The sequence below is a fragment of the Manis javanica genome, chromosome 1 (assembly GCF_040802235.1).
Source record: "Manis javanica isolate MJ-LG chromosome 1, MJ_LKY, whole genome shotgun sequence".
NCBI lineage: Eukaryota > Metazoa > Chordata > Mammalia > Pholidota > Manidae > Manis > Manis javanica.
Window position 1 is genome coordinate 184,679,020 of NC_133156.1, and position 21,187 is coordinate 184,700,206.

At 40.9% G+C, this 21,187-nt stretch overlaps 1 protein-coding gene across 4 annotated transcripts in view; it reads right to left on the reverse strand.

The window, feature by feature from the left end:
• ANTXR1 (ANTXR cell adhesion molecule 1) overlaps positions 1-21,187 on the reverse strand; it is a 226,771-nt gene that overhangs the window by 162,818 nt on the left and 42,766 nt on the right. For all 4 annotated transcript variants that reach the window (XR_012120811.1, XM_037022145.2, XM_073212205.1 and 1 more), the window contains exons 4-8: positions 9,318-9,399; positions 8,712-8,745; positions 7,392-7,471; positions 4,796-4,864; positions 3,165-3,245 (exon numbers count right to left, since the gene is read on the reverse strand). Coding sequence is in view for 3 of the 4 variants with exons in the window: in XM_037022145.2 (XP_036878040.1) it covers positions 3,165-3,245; positions 4,796-4,864; positions 7,392-7,471; positions 8,712-8,745; positions 9,318-9,399 (346 nt within the window). In the remaining variant the exon portion in view is untranslated. The remainder of the gene's footprint in view (positions 1-3,164; positions 3,246-4,795; positions 4,865-7,391; positions 7,472-8,711; positions 8,746-9,317; positions 9,400-21,187) is intronic.

Consider the following 21,187-nt stretch of genomic DNA (forward strand, 5'->3'; position numbering starts at 1 on the left):
TAATCTTTGCCATTTTAATTATTATATGTCTTGGTGTTGTCTTCCTTGGGTCCCTTGTACTGGGAGATCTGTGCACTTCCATGGCTTGAAGGGCTATTTCCTTCCCCAGATTGGGGAATTTTTCAACAATTATTTTTTCAAAGACACTTTCTATCCCGTTTTCTCTCTCTTCTTCTTCTGGTACCCCTATAATGCGGATATTGCTCCATTTGGAATGGTCACACAGTTCTCTTAATATTCTTTCATTCCTAGAGATCCTAAATTTTCTATGCCTTGGCTTCTTTGTATTCCTGTTCTCAGATTTCTATTCCATTTACGGTCTCCTCTACCTCATCTAATTTGCTTTTAAATCTCTCCATTGTATGTTTTGTTTCAGTTACTTTAATTTTTAAGGGGTCTATCTCCCCCCTGAATTTGTCACCTTAGCTCTTGAATATTTTTCCGTGGCTCCATTAGCATGCTTTTGACTTTTTATTTGAATTCTTTTTCAGGAAGATTTGTGATTTCAGTCTCACTGAGCCCTCTTCCTGGAGTTTGAGGATTTTTGGATTGAACAAGGTTCTTCTGCCTTTTCATAATCCCTTTTCCTTGAGATGTTCTCTTTTCACAGAGGTAGACTGGCTGGTGCAACTTATTTCTGGTCACTCTTTTACGATTAGTTGTATTTGCTGTATTTTTGTATTATATGTGGTTTTGGGAGGAGATTTCTGCCTCACTTCTTAACACTGCCATCTTTTTCCTCTCCCTTTCTTCTTATGATGTGCAATGATAAAACACCTATGCTGTGAGGTGAAGTGAGGTAAAGGGCGCCGGCATTGTGATGTCATTGTTGTAGTTTTTATATATTATTGCCACACTGACCCCAGAAATTATTTAGAGCAGGGGTCCCTCACCTGGGAATCCATAATGGGAACTGATACTTCTCTATACTTTCAATAATTCCTACTTTCTGGTCAAGGCAGTTTGAATGGGTTTCTTTTCCTTAAAAACAAACTTGCAAAATTATATTGAATAAGATGACTGTCATCTGAACATAACTTGAGATAGGATTTCCCAACCTGAGGCAGGATAAATTTTCACAATTCTGAAAACTTAAGGTTACATATATCAATGTTCTGAAAGTGCATCTGTGGGACTTATTTTTTAAAAATGGAGATTTAAAAATGGGGTCATTAATGTCCAATATTTTTTAAAAATTGAGACTGAAATCACAAATCTTCCTGAAAAAGAATTCAAATAAAAAGTCAAAAGCATGCTAATGGAGCCACAGAAAAATATTCAAGAGCTAAGGTGATGAATTCAGGAGGGAGATAGACCCCTTAAAAAATAAAGTAACTGAAACAAAACATACAATGGAGAGATGTAAAAGCAGATTAGATGAGGTAGAGGAGACCGTAAATGGAATATAAATCAGAGAACAGGAATACAAAGAAGCCAAGGCAGAGAAAATTTAGGGTCTCTAGGAATGAAAGAATATTAAGAGAACTGTGTGACCATTCCAAATGGAGCAATATCCGCATTATAGGGGTACCAGAAGAAGAAGAGAGAGAAAAAGGGATAGAAAATGTCTTTGAAAAAATAATTGCTGAAAACTTCCCCAATCTGGGGAAGGAAATAGTCCTTCAAGCTATGGAAGTGCACAAATCTCCCAGTACAAGGGACCCAAGGAAGACAACACCAAGACAAATTCCTGGCCTCTATCCCCTACTAATTACAATACTATCTTTTAGGTACAGGACTTGGGGATCTGTATTAAAAACAAGATTCCCAAGTGATTTTTATGCATATTCAAGGATATTTAAAGGCTCAGCGGGGTCATTAATGTCCAATGGATGATGGGGAAAGGAAGTTAGGGAGGAAATAATTCATATGCCTTGAGTGCCAATTATGTGCCTGGGAAAATATTAGGTATTTCACCAGTATGATCTCTTGTAATCCTCAAACAAGGCTATAATGTAAGTCTTATCATCAATCTCTTTTTCCAGATATGGAAATAAGTGAAATAACCCACCCAAGGATCTATAAATGGTAAGTCACTGGGCCAGTATCTAAACTCTGGGATGGCCAGCTCCAAAGTTCTTCTTTCTCACCCTGCTTTCACTGTCCTGGAGTTCTTACGCAAATCTTGGAGGGAGGGAGACGGAGCATGAAGGTGCAGCCATGTTGGACATTTCCTAGGTCAAACTGGGACGCTGGGCAGATTCTATTCCTGGCTGGTAACCCCTGGATCAAGACCCCCTTGAATTCTTAAGAGGACAGTAACCACTGAAGTCTGAATTTGCATCCTGGACCCTGAGTCTGGAGCCCGGTGAGCTTGCACTGGAGAAACTGCTGGCCATCTGCCTGCTCTCAGAACCTACAGGTGGGGCCACAGCACCTCTGGACTCCATCACAGGGGCAGCCCTCACAGTGGTCTCTGGCTGAGGACCAAAAGGCCAACACTGTCTCCTGTTCCAGATAGACCAGGGCCTGGCCTGTGTGTGGGAGGTGGGAAAGAGTGGCCCTGGAAACCAGTGTCCTGTTCACTTACAAGAAAGAAGAAATAAAAAACCATTTGGTGTGACAGATTGTCCCATCTAAACTCAGGTTGGGGTGGATAGGAGGGCTGGTGATGGCAAACCCTGGAGAGCAATAAAGCCCTCATATTTAAGGATTAAGGTCTAAAGCAGGGTGGTTCCATTAAAATCACCTGGGAAGATCTTAAAAATCCTGCTCCAGATGACTTTGATGGGCATCCAAAGTAGAAAGCTACTGGTTGGAAGTATCTCTGAAAGCCAAGTGATAGAGATTGAGCCAGAACATGCTCTGAAGGCAGCTTGCTTCCATCATGGTTAGGAAAGCTGAGGTTTCTCAAACACACACCATCAACCACAGTCTTTCCAGTAGGACAACTGGGGGGGGGGGGTCACCTGACACTTGGCTCACTGCCAGAGCAGGGTACCTTTTAATTTTCAATATTCCATTGTGGGGTAAAATTGGCACAGGGGAATGAAGAAAGACATGTGTGAAAGGCAATAGGGAGAAGAGGCACATGAGAGATACAAAGATATGCAAAGGAATGTTGTCTCAAGGAGACAAAAACCAGCCTTAGAGAGACAGAACTGGGGTGTTATAGCACCGGGGCGCAGAATGTGCTGCAGTCTCAGAGGAGGCGCCGTACTCACTGAGTGGATGATGCCCTGCAGAGCCTGGAAGCCATCATTTACAGGAAACACATGATCCTTACTGTCTGCAATCCGCGCCAGCTGAGGACACAGCAAACACACAAACACACAGAGATGTGTCAGGCTTGGACACGGAGAAGTTAGTCCAGAGGGCTCCATCTACTTTTAGGACCCAGAGAGACTTGGCTGGTCTCAGGGGCCCCACTGAAGACCTCTCAGAAATACTAAGTTATCAGGGAATTATTGGATATAAAGCCATCTGCTGATCCAGTGGCCTCTCCAGAGTGGGCCCCGACGGTTGGCTCCAGCTTTTTTCATTTGCTTTAATACTTTTCTCCTTGGGAGCAAAGGTAAGATTGCCCAGTGAGACGAGCCCTTGGCCTGTGTTGATGTATTTATGGATTTGTGGGCAGGCCATGGGCTTATTTTTCTCCCTTTCACACATATTTCTGTTGGCAACTGTATTCCAATCACACAGACTCAAGTTTCCTTTCATAACAACTTTAGAAATGAGTTCAAGCTTTGGTGTTGGGTGAAGCCAGTGAATGAGGATCCTGACCTTTCCCCCAAACTACTCATTGAGGAAAGGCCCCTTTGCCATTGTTTTGGCTGTCCTGCTTTATGGAGCAGAGGATGGCAGAGAGAAGCTGATCTATGAGCTTTTCTACTCCAGCTCTTTGCATAGTTCCATGGTCACCACAGTCATGGTCAGTGCCAGGATTTTACTCATTGCAAAGCAACACATAGTCCTTGGGAAAGTTCAGAAAACCCAGGAGTGTTAAAAAGAAAAAAGGCTACTCATTATCTTTCATCCATCGATCTATCTATTTATCATCTATCTATCTATCTATCTATCTTCTATCTTCCATCCATCATTTCCCTATTTTGTTAATTTGACAATAAATAGCCTTTCATTCTTTTCCTAAGCAAATATATATGTTTATTTAGAAAGTGCGCTCATCCTATTCCCACTGTTTTGTTTCATCTTTTTATTAAAGTATCATTGATATACAGTCTTATACTGGTTTCAAGTACACCTATTCCCACTGTTCTTTAACTCTATTTTACTCACTTAACAACATATTATAAGCATTGTTCCAGGCCACTTAAAAAAAAAAGAAATTATAAACTACATTGAGGAACATTTACTTAGGTAGTTAGCAAATTTTCACAATTTGCTTCTGTATCCTGGCACATATTTTCTTCCTACTTGCCAATTACTTCTATTTTTTGTATTAAAAATCCATTTTGTATTAAACACATTGCATTTTTAATGGGAGAAAAGGGATACTTGCCATACAAATAAAATATGATTCATTAAGTTAAATTAAAGGAGAAACAACCAACAAAGTTTTCCAACTTAATTCAGATCTGTTTTGACACGCTGGCGATTTAAATCTACCAAGAAAGACAACCTAGGAAGATGTTGCCTAGCAAGTCTGTGTTAAAGACCCCTAAGTACATCAGCAAATGGCTTTATATCCAATAATAATTCCCTTTTAGCTTAGCATTTCTGGAAAATTAATCTATCTAAGGGGTATTTATGCTGTTGATGCCCCCTCTGCCCTGAATACATGTTATCCTTCACAAGCTTCGTGTGAACCCAGACCTGAGGACATCTACAGTCATACCTGTGTTTCATTGAAGTCCTTCACACCGACACAGTAAACAATTGCACCAAGATCTCGGGATCTGTTAGCCTGGGTCAGTGAAAAAAAAGACATTAAAGAGAAGCAGAAACAAATGCACTTTTTTTTGGATTAACCAGACTAACTTCAATGATCAAGTGTTCATGGAGCATCTACTTGCGCCAGGCACAAGGAGGGCCAAAATCTGAGCACAAGGAGCTCATTCTCCAGGGAACATTACATTCCAACATGATGCATGGTGGCCAGGAGGGGAGTGTTAGTCTAAGGGGACGTGTTAAGAAAGATCCACAGAGTAGAATCTTGATGAAGGGCTTTGAGAGATGAGGGCAGGAAAGGAAGACTGTAGATTAAGATAATTCTTATTAAATATTCTGAGGAAATGATTATCTTTTCTATTCCTCTGATGAATTTTTATTGACGTACTTTTCTTCCTTTGTAATGGCAATGTGCTCTGACTGAAAGGACGTGGCCTCAGGAACCTGATATGCCTGGGCTTGGCACTGAGAATTGCTCTATAAATGTTCTGGGAATTAAATGAGATAATATATGCAGAGCTCCTCATACAAGGCTCCTCATACAAGAACAACACAGATGCTCATAAATGTCAGCAACCTTTGTGAATAGGCCTTTTTCTTCCCCTTGGAATTTACTGGTTTAATGGTATGGGAGTTATGGTTCTTTTTTTTTTTACTTAATTTTTTATTAAGGTATGATTATATAAACTCTTATGAAGGTTTCACATGAAAAAACAATGTGATTACTACATTTACCCATATTATCAAGTTATGGTTCATATTTGAACAGGTGAACATGACCTTCTCTACAATTAAGTATTCAAAGGGCAACATAATGAATAACATCAAGTTTTGGTTTGACTTTAATATTTGATTTATTAAAGGTGAATAGAAAACAAAAGTTGGAAATCTTTGGTGCATTCAGTAGGTGCTTAATAAATAATTGATAGTAAATATATAGTAGGTGTTCGGGGTATGCATATTGATTTGAATTGTGTAATTATTTTTCCTCTCTTAGTACTCAAATCCACTTGTGACTGACATTGAATTTTACAAGGGAGAGAACATGTATTTTTTTCCTTCATGTTAGAAAGATTCCTGGCTGCTCTCAGGATAAAACAAACCTCTAGAGCAGTCTAGCCCCCTCCTTATCTGCAACAACTGCTGTGACTTTTCTCCAATTGGGCTTTATATAGAATTATCTAAAATGGAAAGTTTATTTTTCTTTATGTATCTTGAGCTTTATCTTGCCTCCTTCTATTGGAATTGGCATTCCAAATATTTTTCCAAGTTTGTAAGCGCCATACCTAAAATTCTTCTCTACTAACTCCTATTTTAAGCCTCTGACACCCATCATTTATTTTATATTCAGTTATTTCCTTATTAGGGTTTTTACTTTTTTGGCTGTTGCTGAGCATCTGAAATAAGCCATTTTCCATTCCCATTACATAGTTAGTTTTAACTTCTGCATACAGATATACGTTATTTCCCACATGATCAGGGAGCATCTGTCATATTTACTTACGGATTATCATGAATTATCCCTGTATTAGTTAGAGGGAGAGGGGAAGTTGTGTGTTTACCTCATGCTCTTTACCAGCACAGGCTTCAAAAAACTGAACATTATTACATGGTAAGGCCATGAGGGCAACAACTGTGTGTTACCTCTGTGTCCCTAGTATCCATCAAAGTGCCCAGCACATGGAATGAATGAATGAATGAATGAATGAATGAATACATACTTGTTGTTGTTGAGGGAGTGGAATTTAAATTAAATAGTAAACAAGAGTTGGAGGTAAGTGTCATGATCTGGTTAACTCCTCCCCGAGAGGCCAGGATCTCCCTCCCTCACTGCTTTTTCCTTATTGTGTTTCTCCCTAACTTGGCCTGAATGAGCCTTGTGACTCCATCATTAATGGTTGAACAGATTTCTCTGGGCCAATTATACATTGAGCTCAAATCTAAAACTTGAAAGGAAAGGATTTCCTAATATAAAGATTACTTTCCAATTCTTGAATAAACCTCTTTTTTCAGAAACTACACGAACAGAAAGCTTTACTTAGAGAATTCTTTCACTTGCTTTGAGGAGTGCTTTTTGAAAACATAAAGAAAAGGAAAAAGAAATATAGAAAAATTGGACTGAATATTGAATAAATATTGAAATATTTCAAATGATTTTGTTCCTCCTCCTGCTTTTAATGGAAATAGAGGAAAAATGGTACCGATGTTTTTGTTCAGAAGTAATACAGTATTTCAAAACTGCAAGATAAATACAGTGCTTTCAATAAAAGCATGGTAGATATTTTGTATCCCTCAAAACAGAGAAATATGCAAGTATTTCAAAAGGGAAAAATATCTACTATGTGTTAGACATGAGACACATGAGCATTCACTTTAAAAAGTGAGGTATTGTTATTACTTCTTACATACGAGATACTATTTTATCCAGCATTTTTACAAAGAATAGCTATTATTTTGCCCAAGTAGAAAGACTGTGGCCCATTTCAGAAGGAAGCAACCCCATCCAACATCTGTGTTCACATACAGACCAGGCTGTCGCTTACCTCCCTCTCTGAATAGAAAAAGAGATCTTCATGGAGTTCTCCATCCGTCAAAGCGATGATGACGCTGGCTGTCCTGTATCCTGCTCAACACAACACAGACCCACTCAGTCCATCGGCCCACACTCAGGGAAACCCCTTCTCAGCCCTGGGAGCCCATCTCTTACAAGCGCAACCACCTGGGGTCAGTATTATGAGAAACAGCAGCTTTTCTTTTGGGACTGGAAGCAACTCCAGCATGCAGAAAAGAGTGTGTCTGTGGGGACAAACTCCTGGGGAATAGGTTTTGTTTCTGAGTTTCTCAGTCTTATCTCAAAAAATGGCCAAACCTGATGAAATGATCATTGGACCGATATGTGGGAGTAGCTCCAGTGAATCAAGTTTCTATTATTTTCTAGTAACTGTCCAGTCCACCAAGGCCTGGGAGCAAACTTACCACCTGGGCTGGCCAGGGGTCCTTCTTACATGCTAGTTTGCCCCATACACTACCTCTTGAAGAGGTGGGCAAAGGGTCACAGTCGTCATCATTTACAAGCAGAATCGAAGTTATTATACCAGTTGGCAAAGCCTACTAGAATTCTTTCAGTGATTTTTAGAGTTCTAGTAACATTGCAGATGGATGATTTATACTCACAAGTGTTGTTGATACTGGGTCTGGTCTATTGTTGCAGTTTAGAGTGAAATAGGAAGTGGACACCTCTACAGACCTGGGAGAAAAAGCTCCACTCTAACACTGAATCTCTTGTGAGAGATTTGCCTCAGATAAAGAAACACTACCCAGGAAAGACGCTGTAGTAATAGTCATCATAGCTAAAATAGTAATATTAATCAATAAATATTATTTCAATGGGCTAAGCATTCTGTTAAGTACATTTTAGGTATTTTTTTCACTGAAATGAAGGAAAGTTTAAACCAAACTGATACCTTCATCTTAATATCATATCCAATCAGTGCTAAAAAAGCTTGGAGCTCAGAGAAGGACAAGAAAATTAAATTTGACACAAAATTCCAAGGCTTTATTAATCCATCCAAGTATTCATTCATTTAATGAATTCAACATGCAGCACTGTTTATGGGCATTACAGACCTTGGCCCATAATGGGATTTTATATAACTTCTTTCTGCATCAATAGGATAGTGGAATTTGACCTGGTTTATGTCATCTGTCTATGTATTCCTTCTTTGTGATGAAGTGTGTGTCCAAAGATTATAGACAGTATCATATGTCTTTTGAAACATGAAATTACTGAAGCTGTTTTTCACAAGCAGACACAGAAAAAATGTTAAAACAATTTATAATGATAATTCATAATCTAGCCTTACCTTGACTGTTTTCATAATAAATCTGCTCACTGGCCTGAAAAACACGAAGAACACATTAGCCATGTAGCCACTGCTTTTGCTATTCCAAACAGCACACTGGGCCATGGGTTGCTGCTGTAACCATGACTCAGTCTTGATTCTTTATGTAGTTCACCCAGGCTTCACTCAAATATCAGTGGAGAACACTCATCTAAAGTTGTCCTGACATTTAACTAACATACTAGTGAACGTGGATCAGTGCCTTACCTCTCACAGACTGGGACATATTTTCTTTAAGACTGAAATCACTGAACTTCTGTCTCAACCACTGAAGCATCACAGAAAAGTTTCCTTACACATGGAGGGAACTTGCATATGGCATGATTCACAAGTGACAGCCAAGCTTTAGCTAACAAACCCTTCATCAGTGTCAGGGAAGGAGCAAGAAGATTCCTTTATCAGTTCTTTTGGATAGAGTTATTAGTGTACAAGCCATGGGAAATTTGTTTTCACTCTGTTGCCATTGGGTGTTATTCAGTTACATGTGCCTTATTTCATGAACCATCCTTATGTAGGTGTTTCCATATCACACTTTACATTTGGAGTTGAAAGTTTTTTTAAGATTACCCTTTGAAATCCTTCGTGCATGTAAGTATCTCCTCCTGGCAGGACCTTCTGGAGTTCTTCTAGGCCTTGACGGATGTGTTCCCTGAAATCCGAAGACACCCTGTTAGTCTTAATGTTACATTCTATACTTTGCTGTTGATGGTCGTATGTGTGAGTCTTTTTCTTATCTCTGTGGAAGCTGCTTTATTGCCTGAACAGTCCCCAAAAGCCTATCAGAGGGAAAGTGTCTGTAGTATGTTATCCATTCAGGGTCAGTGATAGCATAGGATAAAGGAGATTTTAAGGACTGGGCAAAGGACCCTTCTGCAGGGATCTCCATCTGCTCATGGAAGTCTTCATTCCTTAATAGGACAGTGTTCATTCTATGTTAGGAATGAAGTTTTAAAGTGCAGCTGCAGGGGACACACAGCAACTTTACATCAAGATGTAAATGGCTCATGTGAGCCAGAAAGAGGCGAGTGCTGGGAACCCAGGGCAATGCCACCACAGGACCACAGCGGGGGTGCAGACGCCCACAGCAGATGCTGCCACCCACAGCTGTGCCAAAGGAAACCGTGTAGTCAGCTTTGAAAATAGAAGCCCAGGCAATCTGTGCTTTCCAGGACAACCAAGAGTATTTTCTATGGGCGGGTGCCTGTGTTTTCTTACTCTGGTTACTCAAGGTGGCGGTGGGGCAGGAAGAGGAAGTGGGTTACGGCACTGGGAAAGGGTCTGACGGACAGTGGGAAACATGAACAGTTTGGGGAAGAAATAGAATCTTTGTGGACCACTCTTTCTGGGATGTAAAATCTCCACATCCATATTCCCATCTTTTAAATAGCTCCATACTGTGCTGAAAGGGTGAGGAAGTGTAATTTCTGAAAAAAACCTTAACCTTATTCATAAACTGTAAGCCTATGAAGGGGTTTGAAATTATCTTTCTCTCACTGGGTTCTTTTTAATGGCAGAGGGTGGAGGTGCACACTTTAAATTAGACAGGAAAGCTCCTTTTGAGAAGGGAAGACCCTGACATTGACTGAGCCTCTACTGTGTACAAGGCCCTGCTCAAAGACTCCTCATTTCACCTTCACAATAACCACCCAAGGTGGGCATGATTGCTCCCATATATCAGGTGGGAAAATGTGCGTTCAAGGAGGTTAAGAAGACAGCAGAGGCTTGAAGTCAGATCTGTCTGGCTGAAAAATAGCTTTCACAGTGTTAAACAGCCTCCTCATGTAGAACAGTGCTGGAAAAGCGGGACGTTTCCTTAACACTTGAGAATGGCAATTTCCAACACCATCTGAGTACTGACAGTGTGCCAGGTCCGCTCAAAATATACCACATGTGATTAATTCACTTACGCCTTAGGGTAGCTCTTTGAGGTAGATACACTGTCATCTCCATTTCACAGACAGGGACACTCGGTCACCGAGGGGCCGACGGACTTGCCCAGAGTCCTCAGCTACTCAGTGGCAGAGGTGGGATTTGAGCCCAGAGGCTCTGCTCTCAGTCACCAAGATAACTGTTTCTCTCTTGAATGAATGAATAAGTGAGTAAAATCTACTACTGGTCTATCTTGGCAATTGCTTGGGGAGGAAGTCTAATGCAAAATCAAACCTTTTGTTAAAACTAATGTAATGGGGTGGCCATGGGGGTGGCTGGATTGCCAGGCTGCCAGAAGCTTTAAAAGACAAAATGAAAATGGGTTGGCCTGGGCCTGTCCCTGGCCTGGGTGGCTGATGCCTCCCCAGTGGAACATTTAAGACCAAGTAACTTAGACTCTGGGAACTGTGCTGTCGATTGTCGGCTTTTCTTCTCAGTCCCTAGATATCAGTCCATGTGCCCAGCTGCCTAAGTCAGAAACTGGAATCCTCCCTTGACTCTCTATCTCTACTTTCCTCTCTCCTTCCACTCCTCTACATAATCTATCATCAAATCCCATTAGCTCTACTCTAGACATACCATGAAAATCATTACTTCTCTGTCTGCTCTGCCCGTGCCATGGCCTGAGCACCCTCATCTCCTGCTCAGACCAGGACGGCAGTCACTGACTGTCACGTGACTGCCCTCCTGCCCTTCTTCATTCATTTTCCACATGGCTGTCAGCATGTTCTTAAAGTATGGATCAAAGCATGTCATTCACTCCCTTGCTCAAAACTCCCCAGTAACAGTCAATTTCACCTGGGATAACATCTCAAGCCCTTGCTGCAGCTTGCTGGGGTCCCCCTGGCATGGCTCCCCTGCCTCCCGGCCCAGCCTCGTCTTACACCCCTCTGCCCCCACGCTCTGCACATGAGCCCCCAGGTCTTTCCAAATGCCATTCTCCAGCAGGCCCTTCACCCCTGCAATCCCTGTTGCCTGTGGACTGGGGATGTGTTCTGTCTAGCTCTTCACAGGGCTGATTATTACTCATTCTTCAATCCCAACTTAGATGTCAGTTGCTCAAAGTCACCTCAATGGATTTCCCCTAATCAAATTAGCTCCCTCCATTAGACCTTCTCATGGCACCCCACAGTTTTAGCTTCACAGTACTTAGGACAACTTATAACTAATTACAATTGATTATGTAATGATTTGTTTGTTTGGTTTCCCAGTTCTAGACTTTAAACTACATAAGGACTGAGCCATGTCTGTTTTGGTCCCCACTACATGTTTTGTGCTTATTGCGGTACTTGAAACATAACAGACATTCAACAAATGTTACCTGATGAGGCTAGCCATCCTGGGAGGAAGTCAGTCTTGGGGGCAGGGATGAGCTTCACTGGCCAGGTAGAGAGAAGCCAGGCAGAAGCTGGTCTGGTAACTGACCCTAGGTCTGTGTCCATGGGGTGCTTGTAAACTATTCTGTGTACTCTTTACATTACTCCCAATATTTCAATAAACCCCATTAAAAGGCATAGTTAAATTTTGACTCTGCTGCTTGGTAATGAGGAAGGGCATATATGTCTGTGTACGAGATAGAAAGAGGGATAAAGTTGAGAGCAGTGTCCCTCACCAAGGCCACCGCTGGGAGGGGAGAGGGTGGTATTAGCAGTCACCTGGCTTTTCCCTGAATGCAAGCAGGCAGTTTGACAAGGGTAACAACAGTGGAAAGGTGGTACGAAGGTGAAACTGGGGTAGGAGGGTGAGGCTGAGATAGGAGAGTTGGGGTTTGTTCAGAATACACAGGGTGGTGCCATGAAACCCTTCAGAATCCCTGGGAGGTGCTGAGGGGGAGGGGAATAATTTCTGCCAAGTAGGTGGGAGGAGATAGGGCATTAAAAGTAAAAGTGGAAAAAAAGCAAATGTGGTCTTTGTGAAGTTTGGGACATTTGGTAAACTGAAGTTGGAATATTGTGTTAAGACTGATGCTTAAAAAAGAGGGTTAAAAAAAGGCATACTGGGGGCGTGGAAAGGTTCCCTGGCTTCACTGCATTTTTTTCCCTGCCAAATAAGTCTGGGAATGGGGGTGTTTTCTTTAAATCTATTTCCATTTCTTTACAAGTATTTTCTTGAGCTATCTATTTTTTTGGTACCAGTACAAGCGCAGGCTGTTTTGGAAAAGGTCCTTATCCTAGAGGCTTTGTGTCTGGCAAGATATGAACTCCCTAGCCCCAAGCAGAGATCACAACCAGGCATCTTCCACCCTCACTCCTCAAAAGACCAAATGACTCACGGTGCCACCTCCCGACTCCCTTCCGCTTCTCCAAGCACCCACAACATCTCAGCAAACACGACCAATGGTTTCATGGGAATGGTGGGTGTGTTTTAATTCTGGGACAATAGAACTATTAATAGGGGCTTATTTTCTTTCTGTGTTCCTTTAGAAATGGAAGAAAACTGGGAGAAAGATCTTTTAAAGGGGATGATACGAACCTCTTGAAAGACTTGGTTATTACCAAATGAAATGCGTTATCTTCCTGGGAAATGAGAGCCTGGGAATCCTACAAGAGAGGCTGCCCGTACAGGGTCTCCTGTTTTCCTTGGTGGTTTCATATGTCTGCCAGTGTTCCTCCATAGAAGTTAAGGGTTTTCAGGCCACATGACTTGTGTTCCTTTTACAGTCCCTGCAACACTTAATGATGGGCATAGAGGAAGTGATTTGTTGTTGAATGAATGATTGCAGTATGTGCTCCCTCCATTTATGCCTTCATTTCCACAGCTATTTAATGAGCCTGTACCACGCACCCAGCACTGCGCTGGTTTGGAAGGGGTGGAGGGGGATCCATCACAGGATCTGCTGGACTTTGTGTTGCCCTGGGAATTTTTCTACCCTTCATGAAGATTAGTTTTGGGGATTCTGGCTGTGTTGTAATATTTTCACAGTACTTGCGGGTAAAAACATTAAAAAATGAACACACATAAGCATTTCAAGAAGCACTTCCACAAGCTTGTCACCCAAGTATCCTAGTGATGGTCCTCCTGCAACATCCTCCTTGGGCTTATGTAATCTCTCCCACATTTTCAGTCTATAAAAACAACCTCCACTACCCCCACAAAATAACCAGCAGCAGCTCTGCATTGTTGACTTCCTGCTTCCTGATGAAAGAGCACCTATGGAATCAGTCTCTGCTCAAATGTCCGGCAGTTGTTGGCTTTGGAGCCTCAACTTATATCGAAAACACACATTACTACTCATTACTACGAATGCTGCATTCACAACATTTCCAGATGGCCTTATGGCTCCAGTTGCTGACTACAGAAAACATGGAGTGAACAACAGAACATAGATTATTAAGGACATTTTGCTGCTACTTTTGGAGTCATGAAATTCTCCAACTAACTCTAATCGCTTGTTTATAATGTGTATAAATCAAAGCCCCTTTGGGACTTTTACCTAAGAACAAGGTGATATGGTTAATGATATCACGATGATGCCAAACCAAAGATCCTTTTCTATGTTTTTTCATTGAGGTATAATTCAGATACAGTAACATGTACAGATCTTTATTCATTCCCTTTATAATTGTTCAACTTCTATAGGGTTGCTCATAATATTCTGTTATTATTTTTTCACATCTGTAGGATCTATAGTAACACCTCTTTCATTTCATTGTAGCAGTTGCCTGATGGATCACAATATTCATCCTTATTTTATAACAGGCTACCATAAGGTGATATTGTGCCACTTCGCTCTGATTCTGTTCATCAGTGCTTACGGCATGTCTGCTAACTCCATGGAAACATACAAATTTTATTTTGTCCATAGAAATGAAGGTTTTTCCACATCCCTCTACATACTAACCAGAAGCAGAAATACTGCAAAGGCTTTTTCTAAATATTTGTGACAGCACATTTGCTTCAAGTCAGGAAGAAAAATACTGGAGGCTTATTACCAGCATATAAATAAACTCTAGTATCTCTCACTTAAAAAAATAAATCTTCTGTGACTCCACATTTCCCTTTAGCTATTGACCAATTTATCTGCATTTCTCTTCATAACACAACTTATTGAAAGAGTATTTGCTTCTTCACTTCCCTGTCTTTCTTGGTGGAGACTTTCTCCAAATGTGGAGTGATCTTGGGCCGTCTGTTCCTAGTGAAGGGGGGAAACTAGAAGACTTGCCAGAAGCTCTGTGTGCATGGTGGGGCATGCCAGTTGGTGGATGACCACTTTTTATCAAGTTTGTTTTTGTTGAGGACACTCAAAATTGGTGTGTGTATGTATGTTTTTCCCCTCAGATATTTGTTCCTACAAAGAAGTGGTTTTCCAGCTCTTTTCTTAGGTATTAGTCTGGAATTAACAAGTGGGAGGCTAGATATAGCAACATCTGTTAGGCAGATGTCTCCATTATCTCCCTTGCCTGGTGTCTGACTGTGAAACGGTTAGAGTGGGCAGGTAGTTAGACTTAAGCAGGAGAAAAAGACCAGCCCGTCACCAGGGAAGACTCCTCCCTGGCCAACCCCTAAGCCCTCCTTAGCTTCCAGTTTCAGTCAAGGACACCTAGATTGTCAAGAGGCCCAAGACCACATGGGCTTCCTTGATTACAGGTCCAAAGATCATGTTTGAGGGTAACCCCACCTCTGTAAAATAACATCTAAATCTAACTAACATTGTGGGCTTCGCTTAGGTACTTGTGGGTAAGGAGCCTGAGCACTGGGAAAAAGGTCATATAACCTAGAGCTGTCAATCAACCTATCAATCAAATGACAAAAAATGCAGGGCAGGACTTCCTGCCATCTTAAGAAAAAATAAAACCCAACCTAACTCTCATAGCAGGGCGGCTCTGGCTTCTAGACAGACCACTCTCTACCCTTCTTGAGAGTGTACTTATGCTTTATTTAATAAACTGTTTAAGATGGTCCTAAGTCTGTCTCTTGATCGAATTCTTTCCTTTGAGAAGAAAAGAATTGGGGAAACAACACATTCCACTGGAAACAAAACTATTCATTTTTAGCTTTGCCAGAGAATATACTTCTTTTCTCTGGTGAAGCTAGAGAAGGTATAATTTTCAGAGTGTAGTGCAGGTGAGTCCTGATGGTTGAACATCCCCTTAGATAAACTTCTAAACAATATTCCAGTTTTCACCTTCTGGCTTTGCCTTTTGCAGTATCTGATGGTTCCAGGTTTTTAACTTTCCAGGGTTCTGCAAGGTCCCCAGTGAGCTCTGTATTGCCAACCCTATGATTACTTCTCTGGCTTCATCTCGCTCAAACTTTTATAGCATCAGAGACATTATCCTCTTTCTCAACTTAAAATGCTCTCTCAATTTTCATCACAGCATACTCAACCCATCTCCCTCATCAGTCATTCTTTCTCGTATTTCTGTGTAGGCATTTCCGTCTCTTCTAGAACAGACCCCCCAACCCCCGCCCTGCCACCCACCCACATTCTTACACCTACATTGTTCTATAAGGTAATCTCATTCTTCCCATGGCTTCTGTGCCATTCAAAGGAGCAGGGAGTTTGGAGGAAGGAAGACAGACTTGAGATTGACTCCTGGTTCTGCCACTTCATAGGCATGTCAACTTGAGATTTCGCAAATATAAAATGAAGGTGTGGAACTGTAAGATCTACCAGCAGCTCCTTTCCAGCTCAGAATGCTGTGTCTGATTTTATGTGGGGACCTAAGAATGAGCTGCAACAGAACCGCATCTGCTGGGAGCTGGAGAGGCCACACTTGGCAGCCAGCAGTCCACCTAGTACAGACCAGCAACTAGAGTTCACTAAGAGGAACCCATCAAGGAATTTCCAAAGGTTGTAGCCTAAGCTGGCATAAAAGACAGGAGGATGGTCTAATTACAGAGCAATGCGATGAATTTGTGTAAACAAACTCCTCTTAATACAACTGTCTTGGTTAGTAACTCATTTGTGCAGTGGTTTTCACCAAGCAGTTTCCTATGGCACTGCTTGGCTTCTGAAACAAATCTCTTTTAAGACCTTCCATCGCTAACCCTTCTCTCCAGTACAGCCAGATTGTGCAGGAGATGGGAGTGCTGCAAAGTGGGTTCTATATGCAGTTGCCCAAATATGCAGCTTCCTCTTTTGAGAACCTTCATTTCCATGTTCCTCTTAATTCAATAGAGACCGGGTTTCTCTTGGTGCTGGTGGCATCTAAAATGGTCAGGTTGCTGTGCCTGAGCCCAGTAATATTGGCCATAATGAGTGTTTGTGGCACTCTGCCACATCCTATGCAACAGAGACTGTGGAGCCTATAGTCATCTTCTCAGATCGAAGCTGAAATTGGACAACCCTAGGGTAGATGATAGGCTGGCATCTTCCATTTGGATCAGACCATACTTCTTTACTATAGGCTGGTGGAGGCCAAAATTCTTTCCAAAGACAGGACTTCCCTGTCACAGTTTGGGGCAATATTGGGCTTAAGGTGGGACTAGGTAGACATATACTAGGTCCATACTAGATAATCCATTCCACAAGCCACATGTGGCAACAATCTGTTTGAGAAGATTGAGGGTATCCTGTAAGATGTTGGGAGGATGTGAGGCATGAGAACTCTTATAAATCACTAGTGGGAATGTAAATTGGTGCAGCTGTTTTGGGGAACAATTAAATCATATCTAGTGAAGTTACACATTCACATACCATAAGACCTAGCAATTCAACTCCTCATTACATGTCACAGAAAATCCTTGCTCTGATGTCCCAGGAGACAGGTATAAAAAAATTCCTTGTGATTTTGTTCAAAACAGAAAAAAATTAGAAACAAATGATTTTCTATGAATAAGAGAACAGATGAGTATATGATGATGCATTATAACAATAGAATATGATGTCACAGAAAAGTATACATTAGTTAAAATAAACCAAGCACAATTACATGTATCTGCATAGATAAAAGTTGCAAAAACATGATGTTAAGCATAAAAAGTGAGGTCAAGAAAAATACATACAATATGAACATTTATTATGAAGTTTAATATGAAAACATATAGCATATTCCTCATGGGTATACAAAATATACCACATCCACTAAAAAGATAAACCCCAAATTCAGGATAGTGATTATCTCCGGTGAGGAAAGAGAAAGGGGAGTGTACACAGGAGGTGTCCATCCTTGTAATATTTTATTTCATAAATTTGGTGATGGATGAGGGCTCATTAACCTTTTTTGTATGCTTTTTGTTACATTCAAAATATTGCATAATTAAAGAAATTACTGAGGGTGAGCAGCAAAGGCTGAACCTGCAGTTCACGAGGCATTCACAGCCTATCGAGGGCAGCGCTAATCAGGTCCCCAAGCCGCAGGCCACCAGGCTGAGGTGATGCACAGCAGAGGTGCTTCAGCTCTGGGGCTGCCTGACGCTGACCAATAGTGGGGTTTGCTTGGGTTGGGCCATAACAGGTTTGCTGGTTTTGCTGTCTCACTTTGGCTATGAGAACTCCACTGTTCTTTGGTTCTGCTGACTACTTCTGAAGTTTGCCTTGCAGGCTTTATCCAGACAAGAATGTGTCTGGACGCATCTCTGTTAGATTTTATGTATTTGCCCATGAGAGATAGTAGGTGAGCAAGGAAAGTTAGTATTTCCTGAATATCTATGCTACACCAGGGTCTCAGCTGGGCACTTTCCATGCATTAATTCACAAAAGCCTCACTACAACACCATGTGGTGGGCATTATTATCTTCATTGAGCATTTGAGAAAAACAGATTCAGAGAGGTGCATTCACATGTACGTGCTGGTGGAGCCCAGACTGCAACCTAGACTGGCCCTGCTACAAAGTCTGTATTGTTTCTACTACATCTGTGGTATCCTAACGTGGTATAGGCAGTGTACTGAACACAAAGACACCGGGTGTGTGTGTGTGTGTGTGTGTGTGTGCATGTAAATTTTTTTTCTGGAGTGTAGATTGTATTCAAAATTTGAAAAAGAACTCAACATGACTTTTATATAAAATCAAACAATGGTATATTGTTATTGTGGAATAGAATACAAATGCACATGCATTTTTAAGCTGAAGGATGTTGAAGACATTTTTTGCTTTTAATGAACCACTTCAAACTATACTTTGGGAGCCCAGTGATACACTTTCACTTTCTTCTACTAACAGGACCACACTAGACTGAGATCAGTCTGTTCCCAGACCTGCTGCACTGCTTCAGGACGGGTTCTTCTAACCCCCACTGAGACTCAGTATGAGGACCCCTTAGACAGACGTGCTCTAGAGACACTGCCTGTGCACTCCCAGCTGGAGGAAGTCTTACTACAACTGTTAGACAAAGGACACAATAACTTTTATCTGACTTCATGCTGAAGCAGTGTTTTCTACCCATATCCCTCTGTATAGGGATAGACTGGCCACATGTTAAAAACTTTCTTCTGGTTTCACATCCCATGATATCATCTCTCAGTCAATGGGAAAGAGGATAAATAAATGCTCTCCCCTAGTTCTCTTAATTTTGCTATCAAAGCTTCCTGTACCTAAATGAATATAGTACCTCAAAGTAAAAAGAATCCAGGCTCTCTCAGTCACAAAGTATCTGAAGATTGTTTCTCTCTTATTATTTTTAAACTTAGAAAAGGCTTTCAGAACTATGTCTCTTGGTAATGACAGCCTATAATCATTCTTCTCCAGGAATCAAGCGATGTGTTCAGAATATGTCATTTTCCCCTGTGACACTAATGGCTAAACCACATTCTCAACCAAACCAAAGGATGCCTGAGAGGGACGGAGAAGTGTGGTCTCTTGGTTTCCATGCAGCAGTTTGAGCCAAGAGTTCTTGGCTTTCACTCCAACTCCTTAAGCAATAAGCAAGATACTTAACCTCTTACCCCATCTGCAAAATGCTGATGCTACCTCTTTACCTTTTGGTGAGGGGTATTTCGAAAGCTGGAAATAAGAGAAAATGTATTGAGGGCATATGCTTTCAGGGAACTGTTTTCCGGAAGAAAACTGTCAGAGGAATTGTGTATGCCGGGATTTGCTTTTAATTTAAAACTGTATATAATAGTAAAACTGTGGGAAACTCCACAGTATAGTGATTGAGAGTGTGGACACTGGGGCCAAAATGCCTGGGTTCATATCCAGGTTCCTACACTTCTGCAGCAGAGTAGCCTTCAGCCCTTTCTGACTCAGTATGTCCATCTATATAACACATGTAATAAATAATATAATTCCCATAACAACCTTACAAGTTAAGTATTATCATTTTCTCTTATTATAATTGAGAAAAGTATTCTAGGTTTTGGTACATAATAAGCCACTAATAGAAGATTACATCCAAATGCATATGTATTTATATACTTGCACATATACATAGTGGTTGCTTCCATTGAAGTATTCTACAAGTACAAAACAAAAGACAACAGCATGCGTACAGACTCAGGGAATGGGGTAGGCTATGTAATATAGTAGGACAAAAATCACTGGATTTAAAATTTTTAATTTTGTGAGTTAACAAAAAGTTCTACTCCAGCTGACTACCTGTATGAATTTGGCCAAGTAATTCAGTTTTTGTGAGGATGATTTTCCTTAGCAGTGAAAGGAGGCCAGTGGGTTGGATAAGACATAATAATTGTTTGACCTGTTGTTTTTTTGTTATGTTTTGTTTTTTCTCTTGCAAAGTTTAGAAGAAAGGTGAAATTTCCAGTTAAAGTTAGTAATCTAGGTCTAAACATTTTAACTCCCCCTTTTCTTTCCAAAATATTGTGGAAACAGCTAACAGATAAATTAGTGTAATAGGGGAGAGTGTTTTTCACAGCTGGAAAATAGGTAAGGGTGCCATACACATGTCAGACACTCGGTAGAATTCCTATGAGAAGCAAAGCTGCTGAGGGTCAGGGCGAGGGAGGGACCAACTAGCCTGAAATTCAAGGGCATGAAAAGAAAAGCCTGTGTTTGAAGGTGAGGTAGGTTATTAAAACATCTACAATTCACATCTGACTGTCTTCTTTTTGCTTCAGCTTCCTCCTTACCTTGGATACACTCCTGGGTCTCTACCCCTTCCAAGAAAAAAATTATACTGTATCTCAATTTTCCCTTCTTCTGTAGCTTGGGGTGTTCACATTTTCAAGTTCCTCTTTGGAATCGCTATACTGAGAAAATTTTCCTTTGAAGCAAACTCATGTAAGAAACAAAGGAACACACAGACAATTCTAACTCACATTCAAGATGAAGAGAATCCATCTCTAAAACCATAGCAGGTGTAGATTAATGATACCAAAAATTTAAAAAAACTATAGCAGGGTGTCAAACACACACAAAGAAAAAAATTATGATCAGGAAAATATTCATAGGTTTGAAATATATTATTTGTCAGTTAAAAAATGCTGAAAACAATAAAATATATGAACGATATTAAAGAAGGCATAATAAATGAGAAGATAGCCCATGTTCATGGATTGGAAGACTTAATACTGTTAAGATGACAAAACTACTAAAAGTGATCTACAGATTCAAAACACTCCCTATAAATTTCCAATGGCGTTTTTTTGCAGAAAGAGTAAAACTTT